This window comes from Sciurus vulgaris, assembly GCF_902686455.1.
Source record: "Sciurus vulgaris genome assembly, chromosome: 11".
Taxonomy (NCBI): domain Eukaryota; kingdom Metazoa; phylum Chordata; class Mammalia; order Rodentia; family Sciuridae; genus Sciurus; species Sciurus vulgaris.
Genome location: NC_136472.1, coordinates 66,671,891 through 66,692,196, shown reverse-complemented (window position 1 = coordinate 66,692,196; position 20,306 = coordinate 66,671,891). Strand labels below are relative to the sequence as shown.

The following is a 20,306-nucleotide window of genomic DNA, read 5'->3' as shown; positions in this document are numbered from 1 at the left end:
AGAAAGCATTTGCCAATCACAAGACACTGTTTAAAAGAAAAGCAGTCAGGGTTTATATTATGACTACTTAGTTTCTTGCTTAAGATCCCCCAAATTGAAACACTACCTCCATCCTCTAATTGTACTGGCTGATAATTGGGTTCTATCTAATATACATATCTCTTTCTTTGAGTACATGTTCACCATATAAAAATCCATTCAGAATTTCTAGGGGGAAAGACAGTAGATCTTCACTTTTATTCCACTAAAATCTTTATTTTAAAATCTAGTCTTTCTGACCTTATTTGAACATTTTCCAAGTCTCTCAAGTGAGTTGAGAATGCATTATATTATAAGGGACCGAGTTATTGTGGGTGAGCCTTATTCCTCTACCCTCTGCAGAGCTAACTAATGCCTTATTCATTTTCTCCTGAATCCACAGGCACATACTGAGAACAAGACATTCCATGATATGGATATTGCCCAGTGTACAGCCAATAGCTCAAGGTTTCAAGTGTCTGAATTCATCCTAATGGGACTTCCAGGCATTCATGAGTGGCAACACTGGCTGTCCTTACCCATGGCTCTGCTCTACCTCCTAGCTCTTGTTGCTAATCTTTTTGTCTTAATCACCATTCACCATGAGCCTACCCTACACCAGCCCATGTATCAATTCCTTGGTATCTTGGCTGTGGTAGACATTGGCCTGGCTACCACCAGCATGCCCAAGATCCTGGCCATCCTATGGTTTGATTCCAAGGCCATCAGCCTCCCTGAGTGTTTTGCTCAGATATATGCCATCCATTCTTTTATGTGCATGGAGTCAGGCATCTTCCTCTGCATGGCACTGGATAGATATATAGCCATTTGTTATCCCCTTCAATACCCCTCCATAATTACTGAACCTTTTGTAATCAGAGCCATACTGTCCATGGTGCTTAGGAATGGCCTGTTGACCATTCCAGTACCTGTACTGGCTGCCCAGAGACACTACCACTCCAGGAATGAAATTGACCACTGCCTGTGCTCTAACTTGGGGGTCACTAGTCTGGCCTGTGATGACATCACCATTAACAGGTTTTACCAGTTGGCCTTGGCCTGGCTTGTGGTTGGGAGTGACATGGTTCTGGTCTTTGCTTCCTATGCTTTGATTGTTCACTCAGTACTGAAGCTGAACTCAGCTGAAGCAACATCTAAGGCCCTGAGTACCTGCAGTTCCCACCTTATCTTAATTCTCTTTTTCTACACAGCTATTATTTTAGTATCTGTCACCCACCTCTCAGGAAAAAAGTTTCCCCTCATACCTGTTCTTCTCAATGTGCTACATATTGTCATCCCTCCATCCCTTAACCCCATGGTATATGCCCTCAGGACCCAGGAGCTAAGAGTGGGCTTCCAGAGGGTGTTTGGCTTGAGTGAGTATATGTCTAGGAAATAAGCCAACTTTACATGACAGAATGTTATATGCAGTATTGCAGAAAAAGAAAAGGCTTTGATGCCCAAGAGTCCTTTGTTAAAACTTCAACTCTCCCAATTGCTAGGAACATCAATTCAATTAACTTATTTTGTATAGCATGTAGTAATATGTGCAAGGCACTGCTGTAAGCATTTCACAAATATAGCTAAATTTGTGTAAAAAAAATCTCTGAATCAAGTATAGTTATTATTTATTCATTTTGAATATGTGGAAACTGAGTTGGGAAAACTAGCCCAAGGTCAAATAAGAAGGAAGTTGCAGAGTGAGATTTGAACCCAACAATTAGGCTCTAGAGTCCCTGCTGTAAACCCTTTCTCGCTATTCAACTTCACTATTGATTTTTTAAAATGAAAATTAAGATTATAAAATAAGGGAAATTATATATCAATTCCTTTTTAATAAAATTCCATTTAAAATTTGGTGGCAAATTTTCTGCCTAATGATAAACAATAGATTTTAAATATTCTAGAAAGAGTCACTCTAGGAGACCTCTTTAATTATATAAATGTAAGTAAAGATTTGAAATAAAAAATGAATATCCATGAGTCCATACTGATATAAACTATTTAATAAATAAATAAGAGAGAATAGACAAATTCCCCAGGCAGAAGAATTCCAAATGTTGTTATGTACATATGCCACCCTCAAGTAAGTGGAGCATAATCTTCTATTCTTAAGACCATGATAACTTTTCTCCAGAGTAGAGTATGCAAAAGAGAAAAGGAGTAATATTTACAAATGAAAAAAACCTGACAAACACTACTTCAGCAAGTAATCAAGTTTATATTAACAGTAATATCAATACAAATCCATGGAATGACATATGATGTGATGTTATGATATGATATGATATGATATGATATGATATGATATGATATGATATATGACATGACACCTCTGTGGCCTTCCAAAAAACACACAATACAGTCCAATTAAAGAACAACATCAGACAAATTCCACTGAAAGACACTCCCAAAAAATGTCCAACAAGTAATTCTAAATGGTGTCAAAGTGTCAAAAAATAAGGAGAGTCTGAAAAACTACCATAATCTAAACTAGGTTATGGAGACACAGCATCTAAATCCAATGAGAAAACTAAATGGGACCTTGAAACAAAATGGGATGCTAGGTAAAAATTGAGAAAATCTGATAAAACATGGACCTTGGTAATAATGTGAAAACCTTAGTTTATTACAGGTGAAAAATGTACCATACTAAAGTAAGTAGTTAATAATGGGGAGGAACTTTCATCACATTCCAATTATAATGATAATCATCAAAACAAATAATAAATTTTAGCAAGGATGGGGAAAACTTGTACTGTTGATGGGACCATAAATTAGTACAACCTCTATGAAAATCAGTATGGAGGCTTCTCAAAAGACTAAGAATGGAAACAACTTATGACCCAGCTATACCACACCTCAGTATTTATCCAAAAGAATTAAAGTCAGCATATGATAGTATATGATACATGCATACCCATGTTTATAATGCAATTCACAATAGCCAAGTTAGGCAACCAAAATAAGTGTCCATCAACAGATGAATAAAGAAAGAAAATGTGGTATATATACACAATGTGGTTTCAGTCGACCATAAATAAGAATGAAATTATGTCATTAATAGGGAAATGAATGGTACTAGAGAACATCAAGTTAAGCAAAATAAATCAGTCTCAGAGAATCAAACATTGTATGTTTTCTCTCATATATGGAAGCTAGAGAAAAAAAAAAAAAGTGGGGAAAATTCAGTGGGACAACCTCATGAACAACAGTTCCACAAACGTGATCAGCTCGTGCTTGCCATATAGTCCTATGGGACTCTCGCCTGCTTGAAACGCAGGCGAGACCTTTAAAGGACCCCTTGCTGACCTTTAAGCTAGCCTCCACCCTACATAAAAGCTGTGTGACTTCCTCAATAAACAAGTTCCTGCTTTGACTAGTCTCTCTGATGTGTCTGATTGTCCTCCGTCTGTAGGGCTGGGTGTGGGCGGTCAGTCGGCCCTACCTTTCCCAGTCTGGCCTTGTTGGGGAGTGCTCCCTTCCCTTGTGCTGGTCGAGAAGAGCAAGGGGGCTAAAGACCCGGACAAGGAGTGAAATTATTTATTTATTGAATGAAATTTACCAAATTGTGTTATGTGCATGCACGCTTATATCACAATGAATCTCACCATTGTATATAATTATAATGCTCCAATAAAAAATTTAAAATAATAGTAAGAGGAACTGAGAGTGGGCTATATGAAAACTCTGTGCACTCTCTTCATAACTTTTCTATAAATTCAAAACTATTATAAAATAAAAGGTTCACTTTTAAATTTGCTATTTTCTATAATTATCTGTCTTTTTATAATAGCCATCATAGAGAGTATGAAATAGTATTTCATTATAGTTTTGATTTTCATTTCTCTAATGACTAGTGATGGTAAGCATCATTTCATGTACTTATTGACCATTCGTATATCTTCATTGGAGAAATGTCCATTCAGATCCTTTGTTCACTTTTAAATTGAATTTCAGTTGAATCATTTGCCTTTCTATTATAGAATTGTAAGAATTCTTTGAATATTCTAAATACAAGTTCTTTATCAGATATATGATTCGTATTTTCTCCCATTTCATGGTTATCTTTTTATTTTCTTGATGGTATACATTATGCTAAGTGAAATAAGCCAAACCCAAAAATCCAAAGGCCAAATGTTTTCTCTGACATGTGTATGTTAATTCACCATAAGGAGATACTAGGGAAGAACAGAGTTACTTCATATTAGGTAGAGGGAAGTGAAGGGAGGGGAAGGGACATGGGGGTAAGAAGGATAATAGAGTGAAATAGAAATTATTACCTCATGTACATATATGACTGCATGACCAATGTGATCCTACAATACATATAATCAGAAAAATGAATTATACTCCATTTATGTATGAGCTATCAAATGTATAAATGTACAACTAGTTAGAACAAATTTAAAAAGAATGTTTTAAACTTTGGTGAAGTCCTATTTACCTATTTTTTCTTTCATTGCTTGTGATTTCAGTGCAATATCTAAGAAAGTTTTTCTGACCCAAATATGAAAACAAAAATATTCATTTTTAATCTATTTATAGTTTCAGTTCTTAGATTTAGTTCTATGATTTATTTTGAGTAAATTTGTGTATGGTGTGAGGAAGAAGTCCAAATTCTTTATTTTTGGATATCCAATTATCCCAACATCGTTTATTGAAAAGACTATTTCTTTTCCCCATCTAATGAATTTGGTCCCCTTGTTGAAAACCAATTAATTATAAATATGAGAATTTATTCCTGTACTCTCAACTTTATTTCATTGATCTATATGTATATCATTATATCAGTGCCATGAAGTTTTGATTACTCTAGCTGTGTAGTTAAGTTTTAGAGTAAAGAAATGTATTTCAATTTTTTTTCCTTTTCAGAAAAAAATTGTTTTGCCTATTCTGGGTACCATGAGTTTTAAGATAAACTTGTTGACTTATTCCAAAATGTCAGCTAAATTTTGGTAAAGAGCGCATTGAATCTATAGGTCAAGTTAGGGAGTACTGACATATTAACATTAAGTCTTCCTATTCATGAACATAGATATCTTTCCCTTTACTTAGGTTATCTTTAGTAATTTTTGTAGTTTTCATAGTATAAGTTTTGTACTTTATTAAATTTATATAAAATTTTTTTAAATTTTGGTGCTATTATAAATGGAATTACCCTTTTAATTTCACTTTTGGATAGTGTTATGGTTTAAATATGGGGTGTCCCCCAAAAGTACATGTGTGAGACAATGCAAGAAAATTTAGAGGTGAAATGATTGGGTTATGAAAGTCTTAATCTAATCAGTGCATTTATACACTGTGGAGATTAACTGCAGACAGGTAGGGTGTGGCTAGAGGGGGTAGGTCTGCTGGGTGGAGGCAGTTTATATTTTGTCCCTGGAAAGTGGAGCTCCCTCTCTCTGCTTCCTGATTGCCATGCCCTGAGCTGCTTTCTTCCTCCATACTCTTCTGCCATGATGTTCTGCCTCACCTTGGGTCAAGAGCAATGGAGTTGGCCATTTATGGACAGAGACCTCTGAAACCATGAGTACCAAATTAATTTTCCTTCTCTAAAATTGTTCTTGTCAGGTCTTTTGGTCACAAAAATGAAAAAAACTGATTAAGCTAGCTATTGCTAGCTTATGGAAAAATACAATTAATTTTCATATATTGATCTTACTAAACTTGTTAAACTTGTTTATAGTTATAATAGCATTTTAATGGATTCTTTAGGATTTTCTATATAAAGATCATGTCATCAGCAAATAAGGATAGGTAGCTTTACTCTTTCCTTCTAATTCAAATGCCTTTTATTCCAGGTTTTAAGTCTTTGTCCTAGCTACAACTTTAGTATGTTAAACAGAGGTAATGAGATCAGTCATTACCTCTTGTGCCTGATCTTAGAGAGAAATCCTTTAGTCTTTGTGCCTGATCTTAGAGAGAAATCCTTTAGTCTTTGTGCCTGATCTTAGAGAGAAATCCTTTAGTCTTTCACCATCATCCCAGAAATGGAACACCTATAACAAATTCAATATGTATGTAAGATGAATGATTATATTATTATAATTAAATATAATTATAGTACATGTAAACTCTGTTATTTCCTATTTATTTTAATGCACCATGACAATTTCATTGAATTAAAAACTTGGGTAACATGTCTATCAAGTTGAGAAAGTTACCTTCCATTTCTATTTGTGTTTTTGTTATGAAGGGTATTGGATTTTTCAAATGCTTTTTCTACATCTTGAAATAATCATGTGGTTTTTACTTTTTATTGTATTGGTATAGTATATTACATGAATTTATTTTCAGATATCAACCTATTTTTTATTTTGATAAGAATCATACTTGATCATGGTATATACTCCATTTAATATATTTCTGTGTTCTATGTGCTTCTTTTATATTAAGGATCTGTGTCTAAATTAATAAGAGATATTGGTCTATAGCTTTTTTGTGATGCCTTTGTCTGGTTTTGATATGAGAGTAATACTGACCTCATGAAATTACTTATAATACCTATCTTGTAGTTTTGGGATAAATTTGTGAAGAACTAGAATTAATTCTTATTTAAATGTTTGGTAAAATTAATCAGAGGAGTCTTGTCCTGGGCTCTTCTTTGTGGGTGATTTTAAATATTATTAATAAAATTTTTTGCTTATTATAGATCTTTCAAGATTTTTTTCATTTAGATAATTAACAAATCTGTAAAAATTAACCAATACACCCTTGAATAACCAATGGGTCAAAAACATATCATGGAAAAATTAGAAAAATACTTTGAAATGAATGAAAAACCAAGGTATGGAATACTAAAATTATAGGATGTAGCTAAAGTAGTGATTAAGGAAAGTTTTTTTTTTTTTCTTTTTTACACACTGCATTTTGATTCATTGTACACAAATGGGGTACATTATTTCATTTCTATGGTTGTGCACAATGTAGATTCATACCATTCATGTAATCATACATGTACATAGGGTAATGATGTCTGCCTCATATCACCATTTTTCATACCCCCCCCCATTTCCCTCTATGTAATCTAAAGTTCCTCCATTCTTCTCTCACCTACCATCCCTCCACCCCCATTATATATCATCTTTCGCTTACCTGGGAAAATATTCAGCCTTTGGTTTTTTGGGATTGGCTTATTTCCCTTAGCATGATATTCTTCAATTCCATTCATTTATCTGCAAATGCCATAATATTATTCTTCTTTATGGCTGAATAATATTTCATTGTGTATATATAACACAGGTTCTTTATCCATTCATCTCTTGAAGGGCATCTAGGTTGATTTCACAATCTAGCTATTGTGAATTGAGCTGCTAAAAACTTTGATGTGGTTGCATTACTGTAGTATGCTAATTTTGAGTCTTTTGGGTATAAACTGAGGAGTGGGATAACTGGGTCAAAAGGTGGATCCATTCCAAGTGTTTTGAGGATTATCTACACTGCCCTGCAGAGTGGCTGCACCAATCTGCAACTCCACCAACAATGGCCTGAATCTTCATCATGTTGGCTTAGGATCAGACTTCCTTAACAGAACTCCCAAAGCGCAAGAATCAATAAATGGGATGGACTCAAACTCATAAAGCTTTTTCTCAGCAAAGTATACAATCAATAATGTGAAAAGAGAGCTTCCAGAGTGGAAGAAAATCTTTTCCACTCACACATCAGATAGAGAACTTATCTCCAAAATTTGTAAAGAACTTACAAAACTTTACACCAAAAATACAAACAACCCAATCAATTAGTGGGCCAAGGAACTGGACAGACAATTTACAGAAGAAGACATACAGGCAATTAATAAATATATGAAAAAGTGTTCAACATTTCTAGTAATTAGAGAAATGCAAATTAAAACAACTCTAAGATTTCATCTTACTCCAATTAGAATGGCTATCATGAAGAACACAAACAATAATAGATGTTGGCGTGGATGTGGGGAATAAGGGAAGTTTTATTGCTGCAAATATGTATATATAAAAAAGAAAGGTCTTATGTCAATAAAATACTTCCCTCTTAAGGCACTGTGGTCAGATACCATGCTTTATATGACTGATTCTTTTAAATTCATTGAGTTTATTTTATGGCCTGAATACGGTGCACCCTGAAGAATGTTTTATGTGCCCCTGAGAAGATTCTATTGCTATTGAGTGGACTGCTCTGTAGATGTCTGCCAGGTCTGGTTAATTTATAGTACTTATACTTATTAGGCTTCACCAGAAAAACAGAACAATAAAAGGGAGAGAGAGAAATTGAGATTTAGTGTAATAAATTGGCTCACCCTCTATGGAGGGTTAGAAGACCCTGAGGTCATCAGGTGGCAAAGTGAAAACCCAGGAGAGACAATGGTAGAGTTCCAGTGAAAAGGAACAGAGGCCTGAGAACCAAAAAAGCCTATGTTGTAAATTCCATCCAAATTCTGGAGGACTGAGAACCAGGAGAGTTCATGGTGAAAGTTCCAGTCTAAAAGGAGGAGAAAACCAATGCCCCAGCTCAAGGAAGTCAAACAAGGACTTACCTCTGACTTTCAAGGATGATCTGCCTTTTTGTAATATTGAAAGCTTCAATTGATTGGGTGGGAGGACAATCTGCTTTATTCAGTCTATGGATTCAAATGTTATATTCATCCAGAAACATCCTCATAGACACAACCAAGATAATTACCATATGATCCAGCAATCTCACTGGAGTATACACAAAGGAACTGAAATCAGTATGCTGAAGAGACATCTGCACTGACATGTTTTTTGTAGTACTATTCACAATAGCTAAGTATGGAATCAACCCAGGTGTCCATTAGTGGATGAGTACATAAAGAATATGTTATACATAGACCAGGTACAGTTATGTATACCTGTATTCCCAAGGACCTGGGAGGCTGAGGCAGGAGGATCACAAACTCAAGCTCACCTCAGCAACTTTACAGGCCCCTCAGCAATTTAGTGAGAACTTGTCTGAAAATATTAAAAAAAAAAAAAAAAGGAATGGGGATGTAGCTCATTAGTAAAGTACCCCTGCATTCAATCCTTAGTTCCCTCCAAATGTGGAATATAAACACAATGAAATATTATTTGGGCATTTAAAAGAATAAAATTCTGTCATTTGCATCAACATTGATGAAACTGGGGAACATTATATGAAACAAAATAAGTCAGCCACAGAAAGACAAACACCACATGTTCTCATTCATTTGTGGAAGCTAAAAATTTCATCTTAAAGAATTAGAGAACAAAATAGCAGTTACCAGAACCTGGAAAGGGCATGGGGAGTAAGAAGGGGTGGAGAAAGAATAGTTAATGGGTATAAAGGTGCAGCTGGACAAAATAAAATAACTTACAATGTGTCATACACCACAGTAGGGTAATTATGGTTGACCACAATTAATTGGATATTTCAAACTAGCTAGAAGAAATGATTTAAGATTTCCCCAACACAAAGAAATGATGTATGTCTGAAATGATACAATTCCAATTACCCTGATGTAATCAGTACACATCATATATATGTATTGTGATGTCATGCTTTACCTCATAAATCTAATTACTATGAGTTAAAAATTAAAATGCATTTTTAAATGCTTTCCTTGACTTTTGAATGTTTCAGTTGTTGAAGAACAATTTTTGCTGTATTCATTCTTAAAGTGATTAAATACATTTATACTGTTGTTTCCTTTATAACTTTTTTATTCCTTTCAGGAAAGTTGGACTGAATTTTGAATTTTACTTCAATGGGTCACTTCTAATCTCTCAGTCTTAATATGATTATTGTTTTGTAAATTAGTTAACCTTCACTTACTGTTACAGTGGAAAAATTCTCCTACTCTCCTCTGCATGCTAAAGTAATACTGAACTCCTCAGCTGGATTTGGAGCAATTCATCTTGAAGTAACTTAGTGCTAATTTGAAGCTAAATATTGGCAAGTGCTCTACTCACGGCCATGCTTTAAAACAAACCAAATATCATTCAAACCTTAAAGTGTAGGAGACTTAAACTTGGAAGAAATTTTCCCCTAAGCATTATCTCTGCACTTCCTATGATTGCCTGGGCAAAGCCACACATGTATAGTTCAAGTTCCAAGTTTGCACATCTACACCAAGGTGGCTCAAGTTTCCTGAAAGTCATTTGCTATGCTGAAATCATTGGCCCCATGTACTTCGGAACTATTCAGCAGTACTCCCCACATGTTCTCTAAAACCATGGATCCCTATTTCTTTAATAAGGCCCATTCTCTTATTGAAGTTCTCAATCAAGATATTTTCTGAGGTATGAATGACCTAACTTTGCTAAAATCTAATAAAACTTGGAGGAGAGGCCTTGACTCTGCTTTGGTCTACCCACAACTTGCTGAAGATTAATATATGTTATTGTTGTCTCTAAAATAATGGTTATTTTCTGTAGTGTTTCATCAAAGTCCAAACCCTGTGGTACCTAAGGCCTCAAGCTACTCATTTAGCCATGACTATAAAAAGCCAACTACACAACTACAAATACATCCTCAAGGTCCCAAATAAGTCTCTGAAAACCAACCAGGCCAAAAGGGAAAAAAGTCAAAATAAATATTTTTGAATACTCAAATTGTGGGGGTGTTTTATCCTCTTTCTCAATTAACTTGCATCAATAAACCAAAAGTTAATGATTTGTTGAACAAACTGACCTTCCCAAACTGCAGGCTCCTTGTATCATCCTTAAGAAAAGGGAGACAGTGAAACACCATTTCCCTGCCACCTTTCTGATCCCCAAAACCTAGCCACATTGAGGGAAGAATGAGAGCAAGCCTGGACCAGAAAATTCCGATACATGTTAATTTGAAGGACACTGGCTTTCTCTTGTGAATACTAAGAACTAGAATATGTTAATGTTATCTACATAAATCTACTTTCTTTCATGTACACCAGGACAGTTGCTCTTTGGGATGCTGGTCATACAAACTAAAGCTAACTAAAGCTGATGATGTCACTGCTTCTGTAGCCTAATATATAAAATCCCTCTCTGAGAGGGGACTTGTGCAGAACTGAGGGCATTGTAGAAAGTATACATGTCACTCATCCAGCTGGCTACTATCGGACAAAGAACTATGAGAGATGGCAACTCTGCTTGGCAAAAAGCACTGTGACGACAGAGGTACTGTCAGTCTATCACACCTGAATTCTTCTTGGAAGACACTGATCTCCTGTAAGATTTACCCAATAAATCATGTCTCTGATGCTGTTTCTGGGCACTTTATTTGGTCTTTCCAAAACCTACCTACCCCACTGCCCTGGCACAACTGAACTGTGGACAAGACACTCCCCCAGACATAGGACTTCTACAACAAGCTGCTACATGGCTAAGAGCTAGAGAGACACATTCTCCAGCAAGAAGAGGAAAGGAACTGAGTTCTACCTGCCCTTTCTTCCCCACTTACATTCACCAATTAAATCAAGACACTCCTTCCACTATGGAGAATGAATAAAGATGGAGAAAAGTATTTTGACAATGGATTGACCTGTACCTGAGGGGAAAAATAAAAAGAAAACATTAAGATGGGGGAAAGTGTGTCTCACTAACATTAATAAATAAACCATCAATTAGGGTTGTGGTTAACTGTATACAAGAGAAATTAGAATATAGAAGCTTAGCCAAATTAGTTCATATACCTCATACCCAAAGAGAGAGTGAGAGGCAGAAACAGAAAGAATGGATCAGACAGATTACAGTTGTTAAGACACCTCTGTTGAGCAATTGGAAATGAGGTTCTGTCTCTCTCTGTTGTTATCCTAAGCTATGTCTACTTCCACATTCAACTCCATATTCCAAACAAGAAGAAGTGGAAATGAAAAATATTCTGCAAATTTTTACTCACATCTAATTAATCAAAAACAAGTCTGATATTTATATAGTTACAAGGAAAACACAAAATTTGATTATATGAGCTTCCTAGCCTCTGACAGAGGAAAGCTATGGAAAGGTCAATTTGAATGGATATTTAATGAACTAACTCTCAGTAAAAATGGACAATAGGTATCACTTTCTTCGCATATAATATTTTCAAAAATCAATAAATCACTAGGCCATGAAGAAAACCTCAATAAACTCCAAAAACTTCTGAAGCAACATGACAGAATGAGCACTCCTACAGCCTCTCCTTCTACCCCAAATCCTAGCAACTGCTGACAACCCGTTCAATAATAAATCAGCCCATAACATGATACAAAACAAATACAGAGCCATTAATGCACAGAAAATAAGAGGAATTATCAAAAGATGAAAGGCATTTTCAGTGGGATTATGGAAGAAAACAAGCTAAAAAGGTGCATAGGAAAAGACAACTGCTACAAATCACCATCATCATCAAATTCATATTTGTCTAGTGATAGGAGAAGTGGAAGACATTCATAAAACCAACCTGGTGACTAATGAGGTAGCACAGTAGGAACAGCCAGGCAGGCCTATCCTTCTGCAACAATCCTCTTGGATCAAGAAGTGGGTCAAGCCAGGTGTGGTAGCATACTCCTGTAATACTAGCTATTCAAGAGGCTAAGGCAGAAGGATTGCAAGTTTGAGGTCAGCCTTGACAACCTAGAGAGACCCTGATTCAAAATAAAAAATAAAAAGTTCTGGGAATATAGGTTGGTGGGAAAGTACCCCTGGGTTCAATACGAAAAAAAGAAGGGAGGAGAAGGAAGAGGAGAAAGAATCAAGTACAGGGGTGAGTCCTCAGAGAATATTGAAGATTGGGTAAGAAGACAGGTCAGTAATCTAGATGACTACAAACCTTCCTGCCCCATGAGGCATGGGAACAAGTGCAAACAAAAATCAAGATAGTAGCACACCTATACCCTATGGGTTTCATCAAATACAGCAACATGCCAAAACTGACTACCAGAAAGAAAAACAATCACACAACCAATGACTAAGATGGTTTGAACTTTCCCCTCAACTTGACTAAACTTTAGACATGTTTATTACTGACTATGGGCCCCTGATCTCCCTTTACTTACAGCATTTACTTCAGAAAATTTGTTCTTATAAGTTCCTTCTCTGCTCCTTTGAAATGTATAAAAATCTTCTCAAACTTCTTATCCATTTTAAAACCCTGATAATATCTTTTCCAAGGACCTGGAAAACATCTCTTGAAATACAGACATTGAAGGAGATAGCACCCCTACATTTCAGTGTCTGTGGGAGGATAAGAGAATAACTTCATGGGCGCCAATTAACAAACACAGATGACCTAATCTCAGAGAAAAGCATCTGCAACCTCAAATGATTCAATGTGTTTGACACAATCCATCAATCAATTTCTTCACTGAATTCCAGTACTTTCACCCTGGCTTACCCTAGTGCTTACACCCATTCCACCCATTCTTCCCACATCCACACCCACCCTTGCCTTTGTTTTAGCAGAGCAGTTTCCAACTTGGTCTGTGCTCTCTCCCCTATTGATGGCAATATCATCTAAATATAATCAACTGCCATTATCTTACCCAGTGAAATTTTTCCTAACAACAAACACAATTAGATATTTAAGCAAAATCAACATGGGTGACATTATATTTAATAACACAACTCATACGTGAAGAAATAGAATAAATTCACCTTAAAAAAATCTGAAGTAAACTTCTCCATGCCAACTTCTATTTCAGAATTCCATTCACTTATCCCTAAAGGTCTGTGGGTGGTGAGAACGGCTGTTACTAGCCCTGGGTAACTTCACTATCACTTAGCATCACTTCCTAACTACCTCCTTCTAAATGACCTTCTCTAATTATTCTAATTTGAATCGACCATCTGTTTCCTAATGAGCCTATCTAATACAATACTGATTGGATTTTAGAATATGGAGGTCATTAGAAAGAAGTTTTGATGTAGTGGTAAGACAGTAGATGCATAGCCATAGACTAAAAAGATGAGGAAATGAAGGCAATATTCAAAGATGTCTCTCATGATAGATTGGGTCAGTGAAGGGCAGACCCCGGGATTACAAAATTAAGACTGAGAAGTGGAAGGCCTAAGGAGAAGTATTTGGAATAGAGAGTTTTCTTGAAGTTGGGAGCCCTTTGAATCTTCATATACTGAGGGGCAGCATATGAGAGGAAGAAATTGTTGATATAGGGAATAGGGGATACAGTTTCTTCTATACCAGTTTGAGCCTAACTGGATTTCAAATTTATGTATATGTACATGTATGCATATATAAGTTCATCCACTAGAAATACTGGTCAAATGCCATATCATAAGATAAAATTATAATAAATGTAGTTTAAACATCTAATTGACTTTAATTTATGATTATAAAATGGGGCAACACCCCACTGTATAAAATAGAATTAATGTTCCCATGAGCTGAGAAGAAAAGTTGGCTTTATAGGCAGAAAATTTCTAAAGAAAGCATAAATAGAACAAAGAGTAGGTAGGTTGTTTCAAAGTTACCTTCCCCAAAAGGTTAAAACAGAAGGGACTTTTGTTTTAGCAGAGCAGTTTCCTCCTTGGTTGACTGGAATCTTCTGATTGTTTAAAAACTGACCTATTTTTAAAAGGTCAGCTTGATTACATGGCACTTAGCACAAGAGACTCCATTATGGTTTGGTCTGGTCATCTGGGGTCTGGTGCAGGAGGCTAGTCCAAATCAATGGCCTCAAGTAGACCTTGTTTAACAGCAGAAGATTGATTCAAACTGAAACTGACACAAAGAAATACACAAATAGCACACATACACATACACCAAATATCTATCTTAGGTCCAGTTTCTTATTTCACATTAAAAATTACTGGAAGGGGAGAAAAATACAACTGTCCTCAATCCTCCTAAATTCACAGTTGATATAGAATTCCACAATAAAATCAGACAAACGAGAGAAAAATAAGCAAGTTTATGAATGCATGCCATGTCTACCATGCAAGAGAAAAGCAACTCTCTCACGAAAATAACTCAAAACAAGGGCTTGGGACTCCATTTTAAATAATATCTTTTAAAAAAACAATAAATCTGAGAGAACGAAGGAGAGAGTAGTTTCAGTCTCTCAAAGTTGAAAAAACTGAGGGAAGCTAAATTTGTGGGAGAAAATCTGCTATCAGATTCCTCTCTACCACATTGTCCCTGAGCTGATATGCAAGTATCACAAGTATCTCAAGTCTTATAAAGGTGGATCTGCATTCTGTCTTTAGGGGAAAATGAAGGAGGTTAGAAAGACTTTTTTGTTGTATAAATCTGTCATACTCTTCAGGCAAGCAGAGGGAAAAGACAGACAACCCCTTGTGTTTTAACTGTCTTTAGCTCAACAACCCTCAATATTTTAGGGAGAAGTATTTTGACTTCCTTCACACTTCACAATAACTCACAAGCTGCAATGCTTCCACCCACTTCCACAAGCTAATTGCATGTCTTTTTCAAGATTAAGTATCATATTTATTGTAATATGTGTTTTTCTTACCACTTAACATGTTTAAAACTTAGGTTTTATTCATTTTCTATCACTTTTATATGTCACTGATGAAGTTTTTGAGTGTTTTGTTTTCTATCATTTTTATATGTCACTGATAAAGTTTTTGAGTGTTCCATTTTTTCATAAATCTTATAGTCTTGTGCAATTTTACATAACATGATGATTTTTAGGACTGTACATATTACAATAACAGATATGACTATACTTACTAGAGTAAGTGGGGAAGAAATCAAGCTTATACATAAGGGAGAGCACACCTTCTTCCAAAAATTATACAGGCAGAGCTATATCTATCTGCTTATCCTGTCCTCTAGGGTTAGGTCTGAATAAGACTGCTCCCAGAAGTGACCAAGATATACCTCCAAATTCACTGGAAGACCTTCCTGATGAAGAGAGACAACCACCTGGCCTGGGAGCAATGAGACAGGGCTGTCACAGGAAGGTCAGGCCTGAATCAAATCATTTCAGGGTTGTAATTTATAACCAAAATCTCAAGAATGGTAGATAAAGAGAGAAGGAAGCTCTGAGCAACAAGATCAAGCACCAGCAACAATAACCAGGAGAGAAGGAAGCACCAATGTGAGAACATCTTCTTGGTCTTTTCTACAGTAAACCAGAAGATGACATGGATAAGATGGTCACTGGGAGGAGAATTGAAGGAGGCAGTCTACCTCCCTAGGACTCTGTCGGGCCTGTGAATCTGATCTACTCTCTCTTTGAATTTCTCAATTTGCCTTTCTTTACCTTCCATCAGGCTCTTCTATGCAGAAACTAAGCACTGTATCTAGAAAAGAGGTTAAAGAGAGGCTGAACTCTGGTATTCCTAGTCAGAGGAATATGCTAAGGAAATCCCATGGGCTATCATGTTGTCAGGCCTACAAGAGGCTTTCAGCAAAAAGCTGATGAGTAAATGACCAAACTAAGTGATACTAGAAAAATAAATTATGTCAAGATTCTCAAAGAGGATTCTATGAATCATGAGGCTCAATCTTTTCATGATATAAAATGCTAAAGTAATATAAAATACTTTGTTAATGTGACTTATTTGGAAAAACACAAAGCCAATGTCATTCTCAATGGAGAATTTTAACAAATTTTTACTAAATCAACCAAAGGGAAAACAGATTAGCAGTTATAACTATTGTTATATCTTATTATATATATTGTTATATCTTGTTATATATTGTTATATATTATTATAACTATTGTTATATATAACAATAATATAACTATTGTTATATATTGTTATATTGTTCTATCCTATTGGTTATGCTTTCTATGGAGTTTTAACTTGGTTATTGTTTCCTTCATTTCAAGGATTTGTTTGTTTTTTTCAATATCTCTACTCTTTATTGAAATGATCTCTTGCTTTCCGTATTTGCTCCTTTAACTGTTGATTGGTGTGATCATTTAATGCCTGCATTTGCTCTTTCATCTCCTCCTTCAATGCCTGCATTTGCTTTTTCATCTCCTCATTTGCTTCTCTGATTGTTTTAATTATGTACATTCTGAACTCCCTTTCTGACATTTCTTCTGCTGTGCTGTCATTGGGTTTTATTGATATAGTATCTAGGTTTGTTTGGGACATTTTCTTCCCTTGTTTTCTCATATTGGTGAGATGTCAGTGGGACTTTGTGGTATTGCAGAATTCTTCTATTGGCTTATAGTGTCCCTGTAGATTTCCAGTGTATCACCTTCCTGCCTTCAGTAGCCTGAAGTCTTAGAGTAACTTGATAATGAAGTGCTTCCAAGGAAAGCTGCCCCTAGCCCACTTCTGGTTCCAGGACTTGGAGCTGGCTCTTTGTGGAAAGGCGCTCACTGAGGGGTCTGCTCCGAGAAGCTAGCCTAGAAAGGCACTTCCCGCCAGAGGGGGCCAGGCTGCGGGCTGCTTGGGGAAGTCCCTGGCTGCCCTGTCCTGGTCCCTGAAGCAACCTGCGGGCAGGAACTCGCCACCCTGGTTCAGGGACTTGAAGCTTGGTTCTGTGCAGAAAGGCTCTCACTGGGGGGCCTGCTCCGAGATGCTGGAGAATCTGGCCCTGTGGGAGGAGCCCACCGCTGGAGTGCGCAGGGCTGCCTGGGGAGGACTCTAGCTGCTCTGCCTTACTCTAATAAGCCACCCAAATCTGGGCCTGCCGCCCGGGCAGCACTTCACCGGGAGGGGGAGACTCACCCTGAGGCTCTATTTTAGTCCGAGTCTCTCAATGCCTCCCTTTCTTGAATCCTTGGTTCTGGAGCGACTGGAGATGCAGTCACCCTCTAGTCCGCCATCTTGGATCGCCTATATTCTTTTCTTATCCTATTAACAGCCACATTCTACATCCCTCTGCATCCTCTTTGTCCTCCATTAGAAACTGTAGATCTTATTGCAAATCTGTTTGTTTTACTGAAGATAATATTTGAACTCATTCTGTTTATTATGACAATTTTGTTATTGTCCTCATAGGAGCTCTTTGGTCTAGGATGGCATAGTGTCTGAATTGGGCACTGCTAATATTGATCTCCCCTTAAAGAAAGGGTTTTGGAAACTTACAGGGCCACTATAAGCCTATAGGGGGAAATCTGCAATACCTTAGATCTGCACTGCTGGAGGGGAAGATATATGAACAACATGAAAAAACAAGGGAATAAAATGATCCAAACAAATCTAGATTCTATATTAATAGAATCCAATGACAATATGTTAGGAGAAATGTCAGAAAAGGACTTCAGATTATACATGATTAAGATGATCCGCGAAGCAAAGGATGAGATAAGAGAGCAAATGCAGGCAATGAATGATAATACCAATAAGCTGAAAGAGCACCTACAGGAAGCAAAAGATCATTTCAACAAAGAGATAGAGATTATAAAAAAAAAAAAACAAATGGAAATCCTTGAAATGAAGGAAACAATAAACCAAATAAAAAACTCAATGGAAAGCATCACTAAGAGACTAGACCACTTGGAAGACAGAACCTCAGACATTGAAGACAAAATATTTAATCCTGAAAATAAAGTTGCCCAGAGAAGATGGTAAGAAATCATGAACAGAATCTCCAAGAACTATGGGACATCATGAAAAGACCAAATTTAAGAATTATTGGGATTAAGGAAGGCACAGAGATACAAATCAAAGGAATGAACAACCTATTCAATGAAATAATATCAGAAAATTTCCCAAACCTGAAGAATGAAATGGAAAATCAAATACAAGAGGCTTACAGAACACCAAATGCACAAAATCACAACAGATCCACACCAAGGCACATTATAATGAAAATGCCTAACATTCAAAATAAAGATAGGTTTTGAGGCCGGGAGAGAAAAGCATCAGATTACATATAGGGGGAGACCAATACGGATAGCAGCCAACTTCTCAACCCAGACTCTAAAAGCTAGAAGGGCCTACAACAACGTATTTCAAGCTCTGAAAGAACATGGTTGCTAACCAAGAATCCTATACCCAGCAAAACTAACCTTCAGATTTGAAGATGAAATAAAATCCTTCCATGATAAACAAAACTTAAAAGAATTTACAAATAGAAAGCCTGTGCTACAGAATGTTCTCAGCAAAATATCCATGAGGAGGAAATGAAAAACAACAATGTAGGTCAGCAAAGGGAGGAACTACCTTAGAGAAAAACCACTCAATGGAGAAACCAAGCCAACGTAAAAACCAAAAATAAGCCAAATGACTGGGAATACAAATCATATCTCAATAATAACCCTGAGTGTTAATGGCCTAAACTCATCAATCAAAAGACATAGACTGGCAGAATGGATTAAAAAGAAAGACCCAACAATATGCTGCCTGCAAGAGACTCATCTCATAGAAAAAGACTCCACAGACTAAAGGTGAAAGGATGGGAAAAAACCTACCATGCACATGGACTCAGTAAAAAAAGGGGGGTTTCCATCCTTATATCAGATAAAGTGGACTTCAAGCCAAAGTTAGTCAGATAAAGAAGGACATTTAGATAAAAAGTTAGTTAGATAAAGAAGGACATTTCATACTGCTTAAGGGAACCATAAATCAGGAAGACATAATGATAGTAAATATTTATGCCCCAAATAATGGTGCATCCCTGTACATCAACCAAATCCTTCTCAAAATCAGGAATCATATAGACCACAACACAATAATTCTGGGTGACTTTAACGCACCGCTGTCAGCACTAGATAGATCTTCCAAACAAAACCAAACAAAGAAACCATAGAACTCAATAACACAATCAATAACCTAGACTTAAGAGACATACATAGAATATTCCATCCATCAATGAGCAGATTCACTTTCTTCTCAGCAGCACATGGAACCTTCTTGAAAATAGACCATATGTTATGCCACAAAGCAGCCCCTAGGAAATGCAAAAAAATAGAGATACTGCCTTGTGTTCTATCAGATCATAATGGACTGAGAGTAGAAATCAATGACAAAATAAAAAACAGAAATTACTCCAACACCTGGAGACTAAATAATATGCTATTGAATGAAACATGGATAACAGAAAACATCAGGGAGGAGATAAAAAAATTCTTAGAGGTCAATGAGAATGACGATACAACATATCAAAATCTCTGGGACACTATGAAAGCAGTACTAAGAGGAAAATTCATTGGATGGAATGCATTCCAGAAAAGAATGAAAAGTCAACAACTAAATGACCTAACATTACAGCTCAAAGCCCTAGAAAAAGAACAACAGAATAACAGCAAAAGTAGTAGAAGACAGGAAATAATTAAAATCAGAGCTGAAATCAATGAAATTGAAACTAAAGAAATGATTCCAAAAAATTGACAAAACAAAAAGTTGGTTCTTTGAGAAAGTAAACAAAACAGACAAACCCTTAGCCACACTAACAAAGAGAAGGAGAGAGAAAACTCAAAT

General features: G+C 36.2%; 1 protein-coding gene across 1 annotated transcript; it reads left to right on the top strand.

Moving 5' to 3' along the window:
* OR56B4 (olfactory receptor family 56 subfamily B member 4) lies at positions 1 to 2,279 on the top strand. The gene has a single exon (XM_079104727.1). The coding sequence runs from the start codon at positions 452 to 454 to the stop codon at positions 1,415 to 1,417; it is 966 nt and encodes a 321-aa protein (XP_078960853.1). The 5' UTR covers positions 1 to 451; the 3' UTR covers positions 1,418 to 2,279.
* The last annotated feature ends 18,027 nt before the right edge of the window (positions 2,280 to 20,306 follow it).

What these genes read in the sequence shown, in the direction of transcription:
- OR56B4 (XM_079104727.1), top strand. Translation starts at nt 452, where the DNA reads ATGGATATTGCCCAGTGTACAGCCAATAGCTCAAGGTTTCAAGTGTCT.